Source organism: Hemitrygon akajei, chromosome 8 (genome assembly GCF_048418815.1).
Source record: "Hemitrygon akajei chromosome 8, sHemAka1.3, whole genome shotgun sequence".
Lineage (NCBI taxonomy): Eukaryota > Metazoa > Chordata > Chondrichthyes > Myliobatiformes > Dasyatidae > Hemitrygon > Hemitrygon akajei.
Genome location: NC_133131.1, coordinates 42,086,837 through 42,108,040, shown reverse-complemented (window position 1 = coordinate 42,108,040; position 21,204 = coordinate 42,086,837). Strand labels below are relative to the sequence as shown.

Sequence of the window (21,204 nt, the reverse complement as noted above, 5' to 3'; positions counted from 1 at the left end):
TGCGATTGGATCCCTTCTCCAGCGCCCTGACAGTAAAAGTACAATCTGGACTCAAACAGGTGAAAACACAGGACTGAAATACACTGAGCAATAAGCAGAGAGGCAGATGATAGGTGGAGCACAATGAGACAGAGGTGGCAGCAATACAGGTAATAATGGGAAACAGATGAGTGACGGAGTACTCAGCCTTTTCTCCTTGGAGCGAAGGAGGATGAGAGGTGACCTGATAGAGGTGTACAAGATGATGAGAGACGTTGATCGTGTGGATAGTTAGAGGCTTTTTCCTAGGGCTGAAATGGTTGCCACAAGAGGACACAAGTTTAAGGTGCTGGGGAGTCGGTACAGAGGAGATGTCAGGGGCAAGTTTTTTACTCAGAATGGTGAGTGTGTGGAATAGGCTGCCGACAACGGTGGTGGAGGCAGGTACAATAGGGTCTTTTAAGAGGCTTTTAGATAGGTACATGGAGCTGAGTAAAATAGAGGGCTAAAGGTAAGCTGAGTAATATCTAAGGTAGGGACATGTTCGGCACAACTTTGTGGGCCGAAGGGCCTATATTGTGCTGTAGGTTTTCTATGTTTCTACTCAGTAATACAGGGGCCAGAGTGGGACAGGAGCACATGGCAATACAAAACCACAGACTGACAGCTGGGGGAAGCACAGAAAAAGACAGGTTTCAACTGGAGGTACTGACATATAGAAGTGAAGTGTGTCACGTACCCTGTGACGGGTTAAAGAACCAGCAGAATCGGAAAACACTTTGGAGTCTGGTATTACTATTAACTAATAGTGTTTATTAGTAACTACGCAATACAATACCATAAATGCAGATACATATACCAAACAGGTTAGCAATGATTATAGATATATGTATAAGTGTGGAAATAGAAAACCAAGCTTTTTCAAGTCTCGGGGTGAATGGATACAGTCTTACGATGATGAAGAAAGTTCAGTTCAGTTTGTGGTGTTTAGTTGAGTTGAGTTGGAGAGAGAGAAGTGTGTAGGTCCTCAGGTGAGTTAGTGTTGTCGATCTTCTCGTTATCCTCCGAAATCCTTTTAAAGTCACCAACTGTGACCATAACATAGGCGACTGTTTTTCTGTGGTGGAATTATCAACAACTCCCCACCGGTCACACCTTTTCTGCACTGCGAGAGCCACTGATCGATCCTCCAAAACCCACCTTCCTGTGGGCACAACAAGCTCATCCAGTGTCCAAAACTGTGTGTGCCCAAGTCTATCAGCGGACCTGGTATTTATCTCCACATGTTGGACACCAGCTGTCCATCAACCTGCTCCGCCCTCCTCTCTCTGTAAGAACTTTTACAAGCAGGCAAGTGTCCTTGTGGAAAGGTAAACAACTTGTAGAGAAACCATAACTACAATCTTCCGAGCAGTTTCTGTCTCTCTCTCTCACTGCATTGGACGCCTCCCTCTCTCTCTTAATAGCAGCACAGTTCATAGGGTCAACTCTGAACCCCATCACAAAAGAGGAAAATCTTCCAATGGTTGGAATCTGGAATATATTATCAAATGGGGTGGAGCAGATCCCATTATTGTCTTTTAGATAGAATTGTTGAGGGAAATTTTGCAAATCCAGGATGAAGAAACTGAGTTTTGAATTTTCTGGTAGATCTCAAGCATTGACATGATAAGCCAAAGGTTTCCTGTTTTTCTTTTTTTTTGTTTTGGCAATACCATGCCCAGGTATCATCTCCATCTGTGCTGCCAACACATAGTCTTACTGGGAACAATGACTTCTACTATTATCAAATTTCTTACCTGAATCCACTCTCGAATGAATTGACAGAACAGTTTTCAACTTAGAATGTATGTAAAAATCCTTGGCATCCAGCATGAAAATAACATCATGGAAACAATAAGATGATAATTGTCTTTTCTTCTGCCTTAGATGTTCTGAAGTTTGATGTATGAAGATGATGAGAATAAGTTGAATTCGAGTGTATCATTCTATACGTGCTCTCTCTCTCTCACACACACACACACACACACATTATATACATGCTTGCTTACATTCATACTGTCTAGTCCTTTGTATCTTATGAATGATTATGATTTGAGTGTGCTTATGTCTTTCTTGAACAGAACTACTATAGGCAAGCCAAACCTCCCGTTAAACCATTTTTAAAAATTGAATTCTGGATGTCTGCTTTATTGGCAGAGCCAGCATTTATTGCTTGACTCTCCTCTTTGGGAAGATGCTGGGAGCTGCCTTTTTAAACTGTTGTGGTCTTCCATCTTCAAGTATTTCCATAGTGGTCTTGGGTTACAGCTGTCATTTAGAACTAATGCCAAAGAAGGTACAGTAATAGAATTCAAAGTCAGAATGATGGGTAGCCTGGAGGATAATCTGAAGTCCATTGCATTCTCATGGACACTAATTCTTTTGTCCTTCTCAGTGGTAGAGATTGAGGCTCAGGAAGTGCCATTGGAAAAACCCAGCCAAATGGTTCATTGATTTTCCTTTGTAGACAGAAGGAAAATGTGTACATCCTCTTAGTTCAGTAGTACCATTTAATATCAGAGAACGTATACAATACACAACCTGAAATTCATGTTCTTCGCAGACACCCACAAAACAGAAGAGTGCCCCAAAGAATGAGTGACAGTAAAATCATTAAAACCCAAAAGCTCCCTGACTCCCCCTCCCACGCACAAGCAGCAGCAAAGCAACGACTCTCCCCCCCAACGTACTTCTGCAAAAATCCATCAGCACCCTCCAGCCACCAATGGCAAAAAAGCCCCCATGAAAGACCATGCATACAACAAAAACTAAACATTCACCCAGTAATTCGACATACCACAGGCTCTCTCTCATCCCAAATAGAGGGACAGAGATGTGTCACACAGCAAGAGGGGTGACCAACTTGCTGGTACATGGTGTTGGGGTATTGAGAAATGCTCATACTCTGAAAGGATGCTGTGAATAGAAGTTACCTCATTGTAACTGCATACAGTTTGAGGATTCTTCATTGCTGTTTCAATAACATTTTCTTTGGCCAGTCAGAGCTGTCAGCCCTGAGCTGACCACCCAAACCTGGAGCATCAGTGGACCACACTCAGTCTGGCCTCTACCCTTTGACCTGTTTGGCATGGGTGACCCTACCAAGAGTCAAAGCACAAGGACCTGACAATAGGCAATATAGCTCTCTGGGTTATTGAGGCACACAGGCCTCCAAACCACAAAAGGCTTGTGGTCCTCTTGGAGGAATGGTTTCACAATTGGCCAAATATCAGGAACAAGAGACAGGCAGATCTGAGATTCTTTTTCTTTTTCTTCTATCATCATTTCATGCAATGTCCATGGTCACGTGAGATCTGTTTAGTCCACTGAGTCTGTGCTTCAAGCAGGGCTGTTTGTCAGATTGTGACTCTGCCCACAACAAGCCCTACCCATGACTTATCCCAAAATGCTGGTCGATAGTTTTGGCAACCGTTCAACTGTTCAATCGGCAAAAATGACCCCTTTTTTCCAGTTGCCTGTTTACTGAATTTTCCATCCCACTCTGTTGTTGGCTATCTACATGGTTCCACTGTAGCTCCAGACAAGCCCAAGGGACAACAGCTCTCCTTCCCAGTGCAGTAGTCACTAAAAGCTAACATACAGGAGCAGCATACAATTGGGAAGCTGAAATGTATATAGGGCTATATTGTGAGGGTACTGGAGATTTACTACAATTATAAAGTGTTATGACCCCAGCCCCCTCCTTTGTGAGAATCGCGAGAGAGAGAGAGAGCAGCCTTACAGTTTGGAATGTGGGCTGGCCTCTCCGCCAGACAAAAGCCATGGACATAGCCATTGTCTTGGGAGACACCTTTGTGGAATAAGGGACTGGACTATGTGCAAACCCTCAGGACAATGTGGGCTGGGTGATGGGGGAAAGATTGCCTCACCCCCACCCTGATTGACATCTACAACCCTGCCAGTCCAGATAACAGGTGGGCTGCCGAGGCGGGGCCTCAGACGCACCAAGGAGACACACGAAGAAGACACGATAGCGCTTTCCGTCAGAACGGGAAGCCATTTTGAAGGAAGCCACGTGCGTTAGATTCCGGATCGGGAGTCTGTGGCTGAAACCAAAGGAAAACTTTTAACTAACAACCGGGATTTTCTTCGTAAAGACGACGGGCAAGTGTTCCTTCTTTCTCACCACTCACTCTCTCTCCAACACGTGAAATGCCAGCGGTTCCCAAACGGAAAGCCTGAAAATTTATGAGTGACTTTTATATTCCATTGGACTCAGTATTCCCCTAGACAACGATAGAGCTTATTTCTGATTGATTATTACTATACTTGTGCTTTAGATTGAGTTTTGACGATGTATATGATCTGAATGTTTTGTATTAACCACACGTTTGTGCCCCTTTATAAATAAAAACGTTTGAAAATAGTATCATCAGACTTCAGTGGACCTCTCTATCTTTGCTGGTAAGTCACCCGGTTACTGGGAACGTAACAAAAGGATCTTGTTAAGACTGTACCTGGATGCACAAAGTTGGTTTGCTGAACTATGAATGGATATACTCATCATGGAAGGAATGTATTGAAGATTCTGGAGATTGGTTCCTGGGAAGGTAGGTTTCTATATGATGACAGTCTATACACACCAGAGTTTAGAACAAAAGGCGTGATTTATTTGAAATTAAAATTTTAGAGAGATTTTTAAGCCGATGGGATGTGAAGAGGATGGTTCTCAACTCCTGGGCCATGGAAGGGAAACAATTTCAAAATAAGAGTTAGGCCATTTGGGGTGGCACAGTAGTGTAGTGGTTAGTACAACGATTTACAGTACCAGTGACGTGGGTTCAATTCCCAACGCTGCCTGTAAGGAGTTTGTCTGTTCTCCCCATTGGTTTCCCCCAGGTGCTCCGGTTTTCCTCCCACACTCCAAAGACCTACCGGTTGGTGGGTTAATTGATCCTTGGAAATTGTCCTGCAATTAGGCTCGGGCAGCACAGCTTGAAGGCCCAGAGGGGCCTATTCCGCGGTAAATAAATAAAAAAAATTGAGTTTGAATGAAGAGACATTTCTTGGTTCAGAGCATGGTGAATCTTTGAAATTCTCCACAACAGAAGTAAGGAATTGGTTTTTATTGTATTTTAATGCAGGTGATAATTGGTTTCTGTGACATTTACCGAGATACAGTGGAAACAGTAATGAATGCAGAATATAGTGATACGCTTAGAGAGGAAATGCATTGCAGGAAGACAATAAGACGCAAGGACCAAGATGAGGTAGGTTGTGAGGTAAAGAGTTCATCTTCAATGTGCAGGAGGTCCATTCATGTGTCTTGAATGAAGAGAAGCTGTCCTGGAATTTGGTAGTCTATGTTTTCAAACATTTGTATCTCCTCCATGATGGAAGGGGGAGAAATGGGAATGCCCGGGTTGCAAGGGATCTTTAATTATGTTGGCTGCTTTTCTGGGACCGTAAGGTGCAGGCGGAGCCCACAGAGGGGAGGGTGGTTTTCAGAACAATCCAAACTGCAGTTTCTTCGAGTCTTGGGCAGAGCTGTTACCATGTCAAACTGTGGTGCTTTTGGATATGATTGTTTTTAATGGTGCATCTATAGAAGGTCAATAGGGATATGCTGAATTTGTGCAGCCTTCTGAGAAAGTTAAAGCACTGCTGTGCTCTCTTGGCCAGAACATCTATCTGCTTTGACTGGGATTCGCTATTGGCACTTGAGGCTGCCAACCATCTCCACTTCACACAGGGTCATGACTTGGGGCCTTCAAGCCTGATTCACCATTTGCCAAGATGATAGCTGATCTCCACCTACATGAGGTGAAACCCAGTCACTGAGTTTAGGATCAGAATCAGGTTTAATATCACCAACATTTGTCGTGAAATTTGTTGTCATGTAGCAACAGTGCAATGCAATACATAATAATACCGTGAATTACATCATATAGGCACACTTTAAAAAGTCAAATTAAATCATTAGTGCAAAAAATAGCGAGGTAGGGTTCATGTCCATTCAGAAATCTGATGGCAGAGGGGATGAAGCGGTTCCTGAATCACTGAGTGTGTGCCTTCAGGCTCCTGTACCTCTTCCCTGATGGTAGCAATAAGAAGAGGGCATGTTTTGGGTGATGGGATGTCGCCTATTTTGAGGCACCGCTCCTTATACAGGATGCTGAGGAGACTGTTGCCCATGATGGAGCTGAATCTACTACTTTCTGCAGCTTATGTCAATCCTGTGCAGTCACAGCCCTTCCACACCCCCAGACCAAACAGCGATGCAGCCAGTTAGAATGCTCTCCAGACTGCCTCTGTAGAAAACTGCGAGTGAAATTTCTTTCAGAAGAGACGCCAATAGGCATTTGGATATTTATGGGATCGAGATACAGCGTATGGGGTTAGTGTAGGGAAGTGGTGCCAACGTCGATCAGCTATCATCTTGACAAGTGAAGAATCAGGTTTGGGTGTCTACATGGTAAACTCTGTTAGTATTGCAACACACACAAAATGCTGGAGAAAACGTCGACTGTATTCTTTTCCTAGATGCTGCCTGGCCTGCTGAGTTCGTCCAGCATTTTGCATGTGTTGCTCAGATTTCCAGTATCTGCAGATTTTCTTTTGTTTGATGTTAGTATTGCTTACGTTTTAACCAAGCAGTGTCTGGCTTATCAGTCACTATTGGCTTCTACTCTCCCCTCCCCTTCCTACTTTCATATCTCATACTATCTTTTCTTTCAGTTAGTCTTGACGAAGGGTCTCGAACCGAAACGTCGACAGAGCTTCTTCCTATAGATGCTGCCTGGCCTACTGTGTTCCACCAGCATTTTGTGTGAGTCGCTATTGGCTTTTGTGTTTTAAAATTGACTTTTACATGTCATTCTAGTTCCAGAACTAGAGGCCACAGTTTAAGAACAAGGGGTAAGCCATTTAGAATAGAGATGCGGAAAAACTTTTTCACCTAGAGAGTGCTGGATATGTGGAATGCTCTGCCCCAGAAGGCAGTGGAGGCCAAGTCTCTGGATGCATTCAAGAGAGAGTTAGATAGAGCTCTTATAGATAGCGGGGTCAAGGGATATGGGGAGAGGACAGGAACGGGGTACTGATTGTGTATGATCAGCCATGATCACAGTCGATGGCGGTGCTGGCTAGAAGGGCCGAATGGCCTACTCCTGCACCTACTGTCTACTACATCGTGTATTATAATATAATGTTCTACTTTTTTTTACATTTTGTCCTTTTTGTTATTAATTTACCCCATTCTTTCCCCACTTTAGTCGATGAATCTCTCTTGTTCTCCTCCACCCAGCACAAAATAGCTTTGTGTTCTTTTCATCATCTCGCTCCTCTTACCCTGCCTCCTGTTTTTCAGTCCTGGAGGCAGGGCATTGGTCGGAAAGGTTAATTGTTTCACCCCTCTCTCAAAGATATGGTCAGATTTGACCGCGTTTTCAGCATTCTCTGGGTTTATTCAAACCCCGTTATGTGTCGCTGCACTAGTTGTTGCCTGCAGGTCGAGAGCAGATTCACTATTTAAAAATAGCCGGGCTTCAAAATAGAAAGCAAACAAAAACCCTGTACGCTTCTCCGATTGGAAGCAATAGTTGAGCAGCCAACTTTGGGTAACTTTTAACTCGTCAACCCAAGCAAGAAGCTAACTTTCAACCAATGCAGTGAAGAGCTGGGGAAAATTATCCAATGAAGGTTGGGCAGCGTCACGCTCCATCCAATAGTAATCCGGGTCGTTTGATGATGTAAACAAAGCAAGACAGCGAGCTCCGAATGTTGATTGATGGTCATGTTGGCCATTCGTCTCCGGAGTTGATATCCGCCGCTGTCCAATCGGCGGTGGGTTTGAGGGGTTGGGGCCAATGAGAGGGGAGTGTGTGCGGGCCGATCTGAGGCTGGGGAGACGTGCGTTGTCGCTGTAGTGGTGCGGTAGTTGGAGACATGGAGAAAATGACCAGTTCTGTTAAACAGGTGCCGGCTCAGCTGCTGCGGGGCCGCCCGGGCAACAGCCTGGAGGCGGAGAGGGAGCACTTCGAGCGTAGTCAGGTGAGGAGGATGCGGGGGTCGGGGGTAGGGTGGGTGGGTGGGATGCCGAGGCATGGGCCCCAACCTCCTCCGCCCGCCTTCATGTCCGAGTGATTAAAGTTAATCCTCGCCCTGACGCTGAACTTTGCAGCCTCTTCACTGAGGTGATTTAAAATCCAGACCTAAGCCCTTGGCTTGTGACGCTGAGTTTCAATTAGCTTTCCAAAGCAGTTTGACTTTCTCATTGTCCAGTATTTTAATGCCCAGGCTTTTGTTTGGAGGTCTGATGGCACATGCAAGGTGAAGTATTTTATGGGTAGCTGGAAGTGTGTGCTTGATAGTGTCTTCGTAATGTCGTCTCCGTGTAGGCAGTCGGAATATTTTAATCTAGTTTGCAAAGCTGAATGAGACGTTGTGGTATCTCTTCTCTCTATGTGAATTCTATCTCGCTCTTGTGCCCGGTTTATCAAAAACTCATTGAAGTTACTTAATGAATGATGCATATTGCATTCGGTGATATCTTTTTCGCTGGCCGTTCCAAAATTGTGTGCTGATCTTTTTCTGTTTGGAGCTGATACAATTCCAGGAGGAGCTCACTGCAAACGCGCTGATCTTCCTGTGCCTCTTGGACTGGGTTTGCGTACACACTATTTTTATATCGTTTGGTTAGAGCATGAAGTTTGAGAGTGTATTCCTGTACTGAATTAAATAAACTCAACGGCGGTTGTGGAATAGTACCTGAATTTTGATGGAAGAATGTTGAACAAAAACTAGATTGACGTGAGCTCAGTAATGCTTAACCAATGTGCATGGTAGCTGGTGTTTTCCTGCTCCTACCTTTTCAGATCATTACCTGTCCACTTGCTTTAATATTACCTACATGTATCACTTGCCTCCCAGAAACACAGACGCTGGAAATCCAAAGCAGCATGCACAAAGTACTGGAGAAACTCAGCAGGTCAGACAGCATCCATGGAAACGAGTAAACTGAAGGAGGGTCTCGGCCTGAAACGTCGACTGTTCATTCATTTCCACAGATGCTGCCTAACCTGTCAAGTTCCTCTAGCATTATGTGTTGGCCTCTGTCTAATTCCCCCCGTCTCTTCTGTACTGGATATCTTCCCTTTCAGTCCGAATCGGGATTTTGACCAAAAATGGCAAGAATTACTCCCCACGCCCCCACAGTTGCTACCTTACTCCCCAGCAGGTTGTTTGTTGCTGCAAATTCCAGAATCTGGAGTTTGTGTTTTTGGAAAATATTGCCTATTGGAGGTTGAACAAGAGAGGAGTGTGTCTACAATGGTTCTACTTGTGTGGTAAATATTCTGCAGAAGGTTGTAACTTAGTCTTCCGTGACCTAATTAGCTTTAAGATAAATCCTTTCTACCTACTAAAGCCAACCTTCTGGATGATGGTTTTAAATTAAAATGATGTATTGACTTTTTCCATGGCAGAAGTAGTTTAGTCTTGTAAGCTTTTATTGGAATTTTCATGTAGTCTGAACTACTTTGTGTTGCAGTTGACTTGGTAACTTCAGGATGCATGCATGGTATTTACTGTGGAGACGCAGTCAGTTTGAACTGGCATTCAAACTGGCATTTTAGTAACTTAAAAGCTGTAACCTTCAAGGCATTTGTTATGAACCACACGCCCTTTGGCTTATTCGTCAATAATTTCAATAGGTACATTTAATGTCAGAGAAATGTATACAATATACATCCTGAAATTCTTTTTCTTACAAACATCCATGAGAATAGAGGAGTGCCCCAAAGAATAAATGACAGATAAATGTTAGAACCCCAAAGCCCCCCACGAAGTCTTGATGAATTTATCAAGAAAGTAATATTTAAGGCAATTTTCAACATTGTTGTAAATTTGTCTATAATATGTGACTTTTCTTATTTTTTTTTAAAAAAAAAGCCTCAACATTATTCCTCTTCTACTTTTCCTTTTTTTTAGAGCTTATTCAATTTAAGGTTGACTCAGTTTCATTCTGGTAATTGCATTCATATTTTGCCTTGCAATCAGATGTTAGTCATGCTGGGTTTGGCATTTTGGTGCACTGAAAAGCTTCTAGATTTTTGTTCTGCTGTTGGGAAATCAGCATCTCCTTAAAATAGTTCAAAGTGCATTTATTATTGAAGTAAGTATAAGTTATACAACCTTGAGATTTGTCTGCTTCCAGGCAGCCGCACAGCAGAAAAAACTGAAAGAATCCATTTTAAAGAAGACCAACAAACATGCAATGTGCAGAGGGAGAGAGAAAATACGCACATCATGCTTACATTAAAAGCAAGCAACAGCAGTCAGAATGAAAGGCCTATAGACTATGCCTCTGATCACACAGCAGGGCAAATCATCGTGGAGTTCGCGGCCCAGAGAAGCTGGAGCAGTGTCACAGTCTCGGCTTCAGTGCGGCGGAGAGCGGAGCAAACGTCGTGGAGCTGCAAGCAGAACTGGCCCAGCCCTCGCCTCCGGTTCCAACACCCTGCCTTTTCAGTCCTATCTGGCCTGCCGTTTAGATTGTGCATCCAAGCACTGGGTCATTCACCGCTCTAGGACCCAGGCCCTGTCGTTTTGATACGCTCTGGGCCTGGATGTTCCCGCCTGTAACCGGCCTTTCCAAATCGGCCCGGTATTTAAATTGATCAGACCTCACTCTTGGTTTAGGTGAACTCCTCTGCTTTGACTTTTCTCTACTTCGCACGCTCCTACTCAGTCTCGACTGTGTTCTGACCCCACTCCAACCTCTCGCCTCAATCCTCAAGTCAGCCTCGCTTTTACTCAACTTTTCTTTGTTTTCGGTGATAGTTTACAGTAATTTTCCACAGAACAAATGTTATTAATAAAGTATTTAGTTGTGTTTCTCGCTTTATGAACCACCAGTAAGCCGTCGACCATCTCCAGTAACACCATTTTAAGCTGGAGGTCTGTGAAGGATTTGGATTTTGTTCCCTCTTTTTGGGAGATCTGTCCATACATAGATAATTTAAAATGGTGTTTTTAATGTGGGGATTAGTTCACTCCTGTTCAATGAGTTGCAGCATTCCTTGCTAACAATGACTCTTTAAAAAGAAATTGTTTTTAGCTTTGAGGCATGAACTAAATGGGTGAGAATGCGGTGTTGGGGGAATCTGAGTCAGTTGGATTGAGAAAGCTATCTACAGCAGGGAAATGAGGGTAGATGCACATCCCTGAGGATTTACTCAGTGCAGACATTGAATCTCTTATCTTGAAATTATTCAGGCCTGTGAATTCCAATATCAGCATCTGAGCATACTCGGTTATCCAGTGAATTCCGAAGATTCAGAGCCTCTTCAATATCAGTCTGAAATGTCAAACTTACAGTTTAAACTTTTATCCTAAAGAAAAAAAGGACATGGTGGAAGAACTCAGCTAGTCGAGCAGCACTTGTGATAAAAATGAGTCATGAAGCGTGGAGAGTCTCAATATCCTCCTTCATCCAGGGTTCCTGACTCCTCCCAGTCTTGCCTTTCATAGTAACAGGGGCATGCAGACCATGAACTGTCATAATCTCGCATTTAGAAGCTTCACACTTGCCCACAACCTTTGCAAGCTCTTGTCCTGAACTGTCAGAAATCTCTTTGCCCCAGCATTTAGAAGTTGAACCTATGGACCAATTCTGTCCCTTTCTATAATTATTTAAAAACTAACAGAACTATGGTCACTGGTCCTCAAGACTTCCCCAAAAACTGTTAGAGAGATTTTTGGGTTTAGCATATATACATTTAGCAATTGACTTTGACTCGCAGTTTTCATATTTGAATATGTATTGTGGATTTAATTTGGAGTGCAGCTCTGAACAATGGGTTCCTAAAGGCAGTGAAACTCAGACCAGACAATGCTGATTAAAATTCATTTGGATATCTGTGGTATGAAGGTTGTATGTAGCATCAATCCATACATTGTAAATATAGAATGTATTTGATGTCTGGCATAGAAAATATCGAGCCCCACTTTGGTCTGGCGGACCTTTTGACTGAAAATGTCTCCATATGATGCGGGCTGTACCTTGTGTTTTCAAATAAAAAGCTGCTTTGTGTCTACCAGTACTTTTCTTTGGTGATTTCATTCACACACCTCAGTCACTTTCCTTCCTAGGTTGAACTTTGCCCTCTCTCTAGTAGTAGGGTGTCCTTAAGAGTATGGCAGACCCAGTCTATGTTGGGAAAATTAGTTCTCTACTCTGACAACCCTATTTTTCTTACAACTCTGAACTATCACCTTGCATGTTCTTCTAATTCCCATTGACTATTAGGAACTTGTCGTACATCCCCCAAAAATGTGATCACCCCTTTGACTAATTCCTCTTGACTATTTGGGAATTTTTGTACAACTCTTAATAATGTGATCAGTATGTGTGTGTAGGCCTCCATTAGTCTTGATAGACCATGGATTTGCGCCTTGGAAAGTTTCCAGGGCGCAAGCCTGGGCAAGGTTGTATGGAAGACCAGCAGTTGCCCATGCTGCAAGTCTCCCCTCTCAACACCACCGATGTTGTCCAAGGGAAGGGCATTAGGACCCATACAACTTGGCACCGGTGTCATCGCAGAGCAATGTGTGGTTAAGTGCCTTGCTCAAGGACACACACGGAGCCTCAGCCAAGGCTCAGACTAGCGACCTTCAGATCACTAGACAAACGCCTTAACCACTTGGCCACGCGCCAACACTGTGATCTGTATTTATTTATCAGCTCCACTCATAAAGCCCCACTGGATGGACCTTCAGTAATTTCACCTGACTTCAGTTGTAACATTCCCTTAAGTCAAAAATGCAGCTCCCCCTCCTCTGTCTGTAACCCGGGACATTAAGCTGCCAGTCCTGTCCTTCTTGATACAAACAAGATCCCTGTCCTGATAGGTTATCTTGTTTCTCTTTCCACAGATGCTGCTTGACAGGCTGAGTTCTTCCAGCATTTTCTGCTTTCCAGATTACAGTCTTTGCAGTTTTGTTTGCCATAATGTGAGTCAGTGTAACCAGGCTGGTAATTTTTACATCCCTTCTGGAATCTTTTGATCCTAAAGAGGCATCTCTCATTCTACCCTGAGCAAGCGAATGCAAGCCCACTGTACTCAGTACCCCCACATATGGAAACATTCTCCTCAAAAAGTTAATTCTAATGTCCTTTCTATTGCCATGTATCAGAGGAAAAATCACTGGGTTTTCCGGTTAGTGAGATTGAAACTTGTTGTAGAATCATCGACGTTTTTTTTCAAAGCCTTGGGGAATTGTGGTAAGGTACACTTTACAACTCATGAAATAAAGTCATGCATGCCATTTGGCTTTCTGATTACCTACTACAACAATTTAACTTTGTTTTGGTGTACAGAAGTGTATACATCCATTTGAAAATTAACATATAAATCTAATCTTCCAATTCCCAGCACTCAGCTTCCTCTGCTTGCTTCTTGCCTTTCATTTAACCGTTGCAGCTCAGCCTTTCACTGAGCCTAGTATCGTTAGAATACTTGGATATATTGCATTTGGCCCCATCATCTGAGCTGTTTATACAGACTGGAAGTAGTTTAGGTCCGTCCTTGAACCTTTTGTACTCCACTAGTGACAGATGGCACAGTAGCGTAGTGGTTAGCACGTTGCTTTACAGTACGGGCGACCCTGATTCAATTCCCACTGCTGCCTACAAGGAGTTTGTATGCTCTCTCTATGATCACATGGGTTCCCTCCCACAGTCCAAAGATGTACTGGTTGATAGGTTAAGACATACCAGTTGATAGATTAATTGGTCATTGTAAATTGTCCCGTGATTAGGGTAGGATTAAATCGGAGGATTGCAGGGAGGCATGGCGCAAAGTGCTGGAAGGCCCTATTTCACGTAAACACTTTGTCAGTGTTTCATGTAGTGATTGACCAGCTGGCCTTCAGCAGTCCAGATATAGATCCCTTTTATCAGTCTTGTTTGCTGTGTTCTTGTGGAGAAAAGTACTCTTGTAGGTTTTTCTTCAAGAAAACATTGTACATTTTATCATTTTCTATGAACTGTTTTGCCACTTTTCCAGACACCTGATATCAGGTTGTTTACTTCCTCTGTTAGTACTTTAGTTTGAAAGCTGTTTTTACATTCTACTTATATACTACTACTTATTGCATCTACTTATATTTGTTTGGCCTCAACAGTGGTGAATCAGGGCGGGATAGCTCACTGTGTTAAAGAAAGCCAAGAGGTTTAAAAGAGAGTGCACTATGTCCCCAAGGATGCCATTTGTAATTTTAATTAGGACAGGTTCAGCGCTGTGACAGGATGTGAACCTGATGTGAAGATATTCAATTCGAAGTTGGACATGTGGCTGTAGTAAGTGACCGCACCCTCAAGGATTTGAATGGTACCCCAAGAGAGTCAGAAAGGGAAAATGGTTTAAATTATTTCCCCCTTGCAGTGGGATTATAGTATTTAGAAACTTTCTGTCACTTAGCCAAGTGGTGGTTCTGCAAACTGATGTTTTTTGTGAGCGAAGGGATTATTGGTAATTACGGCAGCTGGTGATTAAAAGGTGCTGTAGTTCAAGGTTCTAGTGTCTCATGGCTCTTTCATAATTGAGATGTTGGAATCTCGCTGCTTCCATTTCAGCAATGTACAAACGGCAGTTAACTATCTGTTACACATGAGTATTAATAATAGTTTGGCATGAGACTGCTCTTTATCTCATCCAAAATGGAGCCACTTAGTTTGCCCTGGAGCTAGCTCATTTCACAACAAGCGTGGGATGTTACTGAGACGGGAATAGAACGAGGCAGATTTAGATTATTGTTTTTAAGAAGCCTGTAACCCTGATATTTAGGACTGCAATTCCCCATTCACTGAGACGTATACTTGTGATTTCAGAAGATAGATATTTACTCTTTGCGCACCACACAAAATACAATGCAGTTCCTGCACATCTGGATTTGTACTTTGCTGTTTGCTCTAAGTCATGCACAATATTTTTTTACGTCCCCTGACTTTGACTCTTCTTGCCCTGTATTTTGTTGAACAGACTTGCTGCCCATTACACCACTGGTGTAATGAAGGTCCTCCATCTGTCTGTCCTTGCCCATCTTCTCTATCGTACCCCAGGTGTGGTTCAGGGTCCTCATTTCTTCCTCTACGGTACGACACCAAGCTGTCGTAGATCTCCAGTGTTTCCTCTGTCCTCCAGAGGTCCAGTGAAGTTCTGCCTTGATGATGGAGCTGGCCTCTCTTCTCATCACATACCCAATCTGTCTCCAATGTTTCCTCATGATGAGTGTGGCCATGTCTTCTTGGTGATGCTGAAGGAGTACGGAGTGGGTGGCCAAAAAGTACGGAGCATCTTCCGGAGGCTCATGGTGTGGAATGACGGCAACTGGGCAAGGCCACTCTCTGTCATACTGGGTACCTCGTGCTGAAAATTTGCAGTGTTGTGAGTGAAACAACAAAAGCATCAAATCTACCAAAAAAAATTTGTCATATTGTTGACGATAATAGAAAAACAAGTAAACTCTTTGATCCCAAGCTCTGCTGCTTTTTCTTGCTTAAGACTGGCTGGATTAAACAGTAGAGGTTTCAGGTGCTCGGAAGAAAAACAACGGGGTTCTTGCAAATTTTGCCATTGATACACAAGTTTTATTGGCAATAATCTGTCTGAGTTTTTGGCAAAAAAAATGGATTATGCTAGGTGGTTGCAAGCTGAATTTGTTTTGTGCTCTGGGCTCTCTCAAAACCAATGCTAATTTAAAAAGATGCCTGCTGGATTTTTAAGACATCTAATGAAGGACTGTTGCTGCAGAAATATTTTTCAATCCATACATAATAATGTTCCTATTTTTTATGCATAATTGTGTTTCATTTCTGTATATAATTCATCTGTTGTATGGAATTTAGAAGGAAAGAAACAATTTCATATTTTCTATTCCTGTGAAGGATGCCAGAAACAATCTCGGTCTCCTGTAGAAAGGGCTGGGTAATTTTTCAGTGTAATGTCTGCGATTCCTCTTCCTGTAGCCCGTCCTTGGGATTTGAGTAGTTATTTCCTGGACAACAAAACATATTTTACTGGTTGTCAAAGTCCATTGAATTTAGGAGTTCCTGACCTGCATAACTCTAGCAGGAATAGTGGCATTTTTTTTTTGTCCTGGGTGCTTTGTAGGCCAGTACCCAAAATGGAGCCGACTAAATTTACAACCTTCTGCAGCTTCTTCCAGTCCAATGTGGTTGTTTTCCCCCCCTCCCCCAAACCAGACAGTGATGCAGCCTGTCAGAATGCTCTCCACGGTACAGTATAGAAGTTTTTGAGTGTATTTGTTGACATACCAAATCTCTTCAAACTCCTAATGAAGTATAGCTGCTGTCTTGCCCTCTTAATAACTGCATCGATATATTGGGATCAGGTTGAATTCTCAGAGATCCTGACACCCAGGAACAGTTTTAAGGTGCTTGGAAGTAGGTACAGAGGAGATGTCAGTGGTAAGTTTTTACGTAGAGTGGTGAGTGCGTGGAATGGGGTACTGGTGACGGTGATGGAGGTGGATACAATAGGATCTTTTTTTTTTGTTTTTAAACTTTTTTTATTGTTTTCAAATAGTTACAGAATAAATGTGTATGAGAAAAAAAAATGTTACCCAGCCCCCCTCCCCTTAACCCCTCCCCCCTAACATCCCTATTAAAAAAAAAGAAAGAGAAAAAAAAAGGAATGCCTGGATATTGGAGGGTCCCCACACGCTCCACGGAGTTCGTAATAACTTTAGTGTATGCATTTATTTCTTTCCCCAAGTAACCAATTATTTCATCTTCGGAGCACCTATATATTTAATCCTGTCTTTTGTAAATAAGGGCGCCAAATTTTAAGAGACTCTTGGATAGGTACAGGGAGCTTAGAAAAATAAAGGGCTATGAGTAACCCAATGTAATTTCTAAAGTAAGTATCTAGCACTGCATTGTGGGCCAAAGGGCCTGAATTGTGCTGTAGGTTTTCTATGTTTCAGGGTCCCACTTGCGTTGCAGGATTTGATGGTGATTTTTAATTGATGTCTTTCATGTGAAGTTGTGGTATTCAGGGATGTTTTGAGCTGTGTGAGATATCTGTATTGATGGAGTCAATGAATTAATCTTTCATGGAGAAGGGTTTGGGCGGGCCTTGTCTTCCCACTTGTAATTTTGTCTGGATGCTTTATGTTTATTAACCAATCTCTAGTCATCCGACAATCGCAATTGATATTAATAACTCGGGCACGGGTTTGTTCAGTAGTTTGGCCTTTCAAACCAGGAGGGGTTGGAGTTGTTTTGAGGCATTTGAAATTTGTATTTGGAAATGGATTCTGCAGATGCTGAAAATCCAGAGTCACGTGCTCAAGATGCTGGAGGAGCTCAGCGCACCAGGCAGCACCTCCAGAGGGACATAAATGGATGATGTTTTGTGTTGAGTCCCTTCATCGGTACTGGAAAGGAAGGGGGAAGATGACAGAATGGAAAGGTGTGGGTGGGGAAAGGAGTACAAGCTGGAAGGTGAAAGGTGAAACCAGGTGTGGGGAGATGGTTGTTCTTGTCTTTGCCTACCGGCCCAAGAGCATCTCCATCCCGCACATCATTCTCCATCCTCATTGGGATCCTACCACTAAACACATTGTTCACCCCCTCCCACCCCATTCTGTTTTCCACACGAATCGCTCTCTGTTACGCCCTTGACCACTCATTCCTCCCCACTGATCTCCCTCCTGCACTGCCCTGCAAGCTGGATACAGTAAGTGCTACACCTTCCTTTACACTTCCTCTCTCAGCACCATTCAAGGCCCCAAACAGTCCTTCCACCTGCGGGTCTGTTGGGTTACTGTATCTGGTGCTCCCGGTGTGGCCTCCTCTACGTCGATGAGACCCGATTAGAGTGGGGGACTACTTAGAGCCCATTCACTCCATCTTTCATAACAGGTGGGATTTCTCTTCAGACACTCATTTTAACTCTGCTTCCCTTTCCAATATGTCAGTCCATGGCCTCTTCTACTGCCATGATGAGCTAACTCTCAGTTTGGAGGAGCAAAAACCTCGATTTCTCTAATCTTCAGGGATTTCTCCCTTCTACTCTTTCCCTCTTTTTCCATTCCCCACATCTTACCACTTCTCAGCTGCAGCTCAGCTCCCTCTTTTTCCCTCCTTCCCTTTCTCCCATGGTCCACTCTCCTCTTGGATTCCTCCTCCTTCATCCCTTTACCTCTTTCCCCTGTCACCTGCCTGCTCCCCCCCCCACTCTCTCTCACTCACTTTCCTCTCACCTGCTTTCACCTATCACCTGCCTGCTCCCCCCACTCTCACCCACTTTCCCCTCACCTGCTTTCACCTATCACCTGCCTGCTCCCCCCCCCACTCTCTCTCACTCACTTTCCCCTCACCTGGTTTCACCTATCACCTGCCTGCTCCCCCCCACTCTCTCTCACTCACTTTCCCCTCACCTGCTTTCACCTATCACCTGCCTGCTCCCACCCCACTCTCTCACTCACTTTCCCCTCACCTGCTTTCACCTATCACCTGCCTGCTCCCACCCCACTCTCTCTCACTCACTTTCCCCTCACCTGCTTTCACCTATCACCTGCCTGCTCCCCCCACTCTCACCCACTTTCCCCTCACCTGGTTTCACCTATCACCTGCCTGCTCCCCCCCACTCTCTCTCACCCACTTTCCCCTCACCTGGTTTCACCTATCACCTGCCTGCTCCCCCCACTCTCTCTCACTCACTTTCCTCTCACCTGCTTTCACCTATCACCTGCCTGCTCCCACCCCACTCTCTCTCACTCACTTTCCCCTCACCTGCTTTCACCTATCACCTGCCTGCTCCCACCCCACTCTCTCATTCACTTTCCCCTCACCTGCTTTCACCTATCACCTGCCTGCTCCCACCCCACTCTCTCACTCACTTTCCCCTCACCTGGTTTCACCTATCACCTGCCTGCTCCCCCCACTCTCTCTCACTCACTTTCCTCTCACCTGCTTTCACCTATCACCTGCCTGCTCCCCCCACTCTCACCCACTTTCCCCTCACCTGCTTTCACCTATCACCTGCCTGCTCCCCCCCCACTCTCTCTCACCCACTTTCCCCTCACCTGGTTTCACCTATCACCTGCCTGCTTCTCCCCCCACTCTCTCTCACTCACTTTCCCCTCACCTGCTTTCACCTATCACCTGCCTGCTCCCCCCCCCACTCTCTCTCACTCACTTTCCCCTCACCTGGTTTCACCTATCACCTGCCTGCTCCCCCCCACTCTCTCTCACTCACTTTCCCCTCACCTGGTTTCACCTATCACCTGCCTGCTTCCCCCCCACTCTCTCTCACTCACTTTCCCCTCACCTGCTTTCACCTATCACCTGCCTGCTCCCCCCCACTCTCTCTCACTCACTTTCCCCTCACCTGCTTTCACCTATCACCTGCCTGCTCCCACCCCACTCTCTCTCACTCACTTTCCCCTCACCTGCTTTCACCTATCACCTGCCTGCTCCCACCCCACTCTCTCTCACTCACTTTCCCCTCACCTGCTTTCACCTATCACCTGCCTGCTCCCCCCACTCTCACCCACTTTCCCCTCACCTGGTTTCACCTATCACCTGCCTGCTCCCCCCCCCACTCTCTCTCACCCACTTTCCCCTCACCTGCTTTCACCTATCACCTGCCTGCTCCCCCCCACTCTCACCCACTTTCCCCTCACCTGGTTTCACCTATCACCTGCCTGCTCCCCCCCCACTCTCTCTCACCCACTTTCCCCTCACCTGGTTTCACCTATCACCTGCCTGCTCCCCCCACTCTCACCCACTTTCCCCTCACCTGGTTTCACCTATCACCTGCCTGCTCCCCCCCCACTCTCTCTCACCCACTTTCCCCTCACCTGCTTTCACCTATCACCTGCCTGCTCCCCCCCCACTCTCTCTCACCCACTTTCCCCTCACCTGGTTTCACCTATCACCTGCCTGCTCCCCCCCCCACTCTCTCTCACCCACTTTCCCCTCACCTGGTTTCACCTATCACCTGCCTGCTCCCCCCCCACTCTCACCCACTTTCCCCTCACCTGCTTTCACCTATCACCTGCCTGCTTGCATTTCTCTGCTCCCCCCCCCCCCCCGCACTCATTATTCTGATTTCTTTCCAAGTCCTTTCCAGTTCTGATGAAGGGTCTCTGCCTGAAACATTGTCTGTTTCCTTCCATAAATGCTCCCTGGCCTGCTGAGTTCAATTTTGTGTATTATCTGTATTCAGAAGCATGTTTGCCTCCATTGTTTATCGATGCTGTGATTTTTTTTTCCAAAAAAAAAGTTCGTAAGGTACCAATAGGCTTCAGTCAGTAGTAAAACTGCCTCAGGCTGTTAACTGTGTTACGAATGTGCCACAACTCTGAGGGGCCGAAAGGTACAAAGTAGCCCCCTCCCTTTTGAGAGTCGCAAGATCGCTATTAATTTGGGTCTGGGACCCAGGAAATGAGAGCGAGACGTCCAGAATACACAGGTTTTGGAATGTGTGTCCTGGCCCCCGTAAGGCGGAACCATTGATAATGGCCATTGTTTCTTGGAGACGCAATTGTGTATTGAGTACTGTACTATTCATTGAAGCCCTCAGGGAATGACCAGAGTGGGCTGGTTGAGGGATTGCATCATCCCAACCTGATTGACATCTGAGACCCCGTGAGTAAGGATAAAAGAGGGTCTGGGGAACAATCCCTTTAGACGCACCAGGAGAAACACTAGAAATCCTGTGACAGCGTTTAATAGCGACAGCCGGTGGGGGCCCGCGTGCGTCCTTTTCCATTTGCCTAGGAATTGGCAGGCTTACCACGGAAGAACGGCTTAGCTAAAGAAGAGGCCACCAACGAAATTTCGAAGGATTGACATCATAAAAAGGAAAAGCTGGCAAGTTTTAAAAATCTGTCTCTCTCTCCAACCAAAAAGCTGCAGCCTGCATGAACTGAGTGACTTTTATATTTCCATCGGACAATACATTATCCCCTAGACAACGATAGAGCTATTTCTTCTTATTATTAAACCCGCGCTTTTAGATTTAGTATTGACGGCGTATATTATCTGTATGTTTGCATTGATATTATTTTTGTGTATTTTTATCAATAAATACTGTTAAAAATAGTACCATCAGACTTCAACGGACCTCTCTGTCTTTGCCGGTAAGTGACCCAGTTACGGGGTTCGTAACAACTGAAAGCTTTGTT

General features: G+C 44.7%; 1 protein-coding gene across 1 annotated transcript in view; it reads left to right on the top strand.

Moving 5' to 3' along the window:
* The first annotated feature begins 7,871 nt into the window (after positions 1-7,871).
* hip1 (huntingtin interacting protein 1) overlaps positions 7,872-21,204 on the top strand; it is a 344,258-nt gene continuing 330,925 nt past the window's right edge. The window contains exon 1 of the mRNA XM_073053676.1: positions 7,872-8,034. Coding sequence (XP_072909777.1) covers positions 7,930-8,034 — 105 coding nt within the window. The 5' untranslated portion in view covers positions 7,872-7,929. The remainder of the gene's footprint in view (positions 8,035-21,204) is intronic.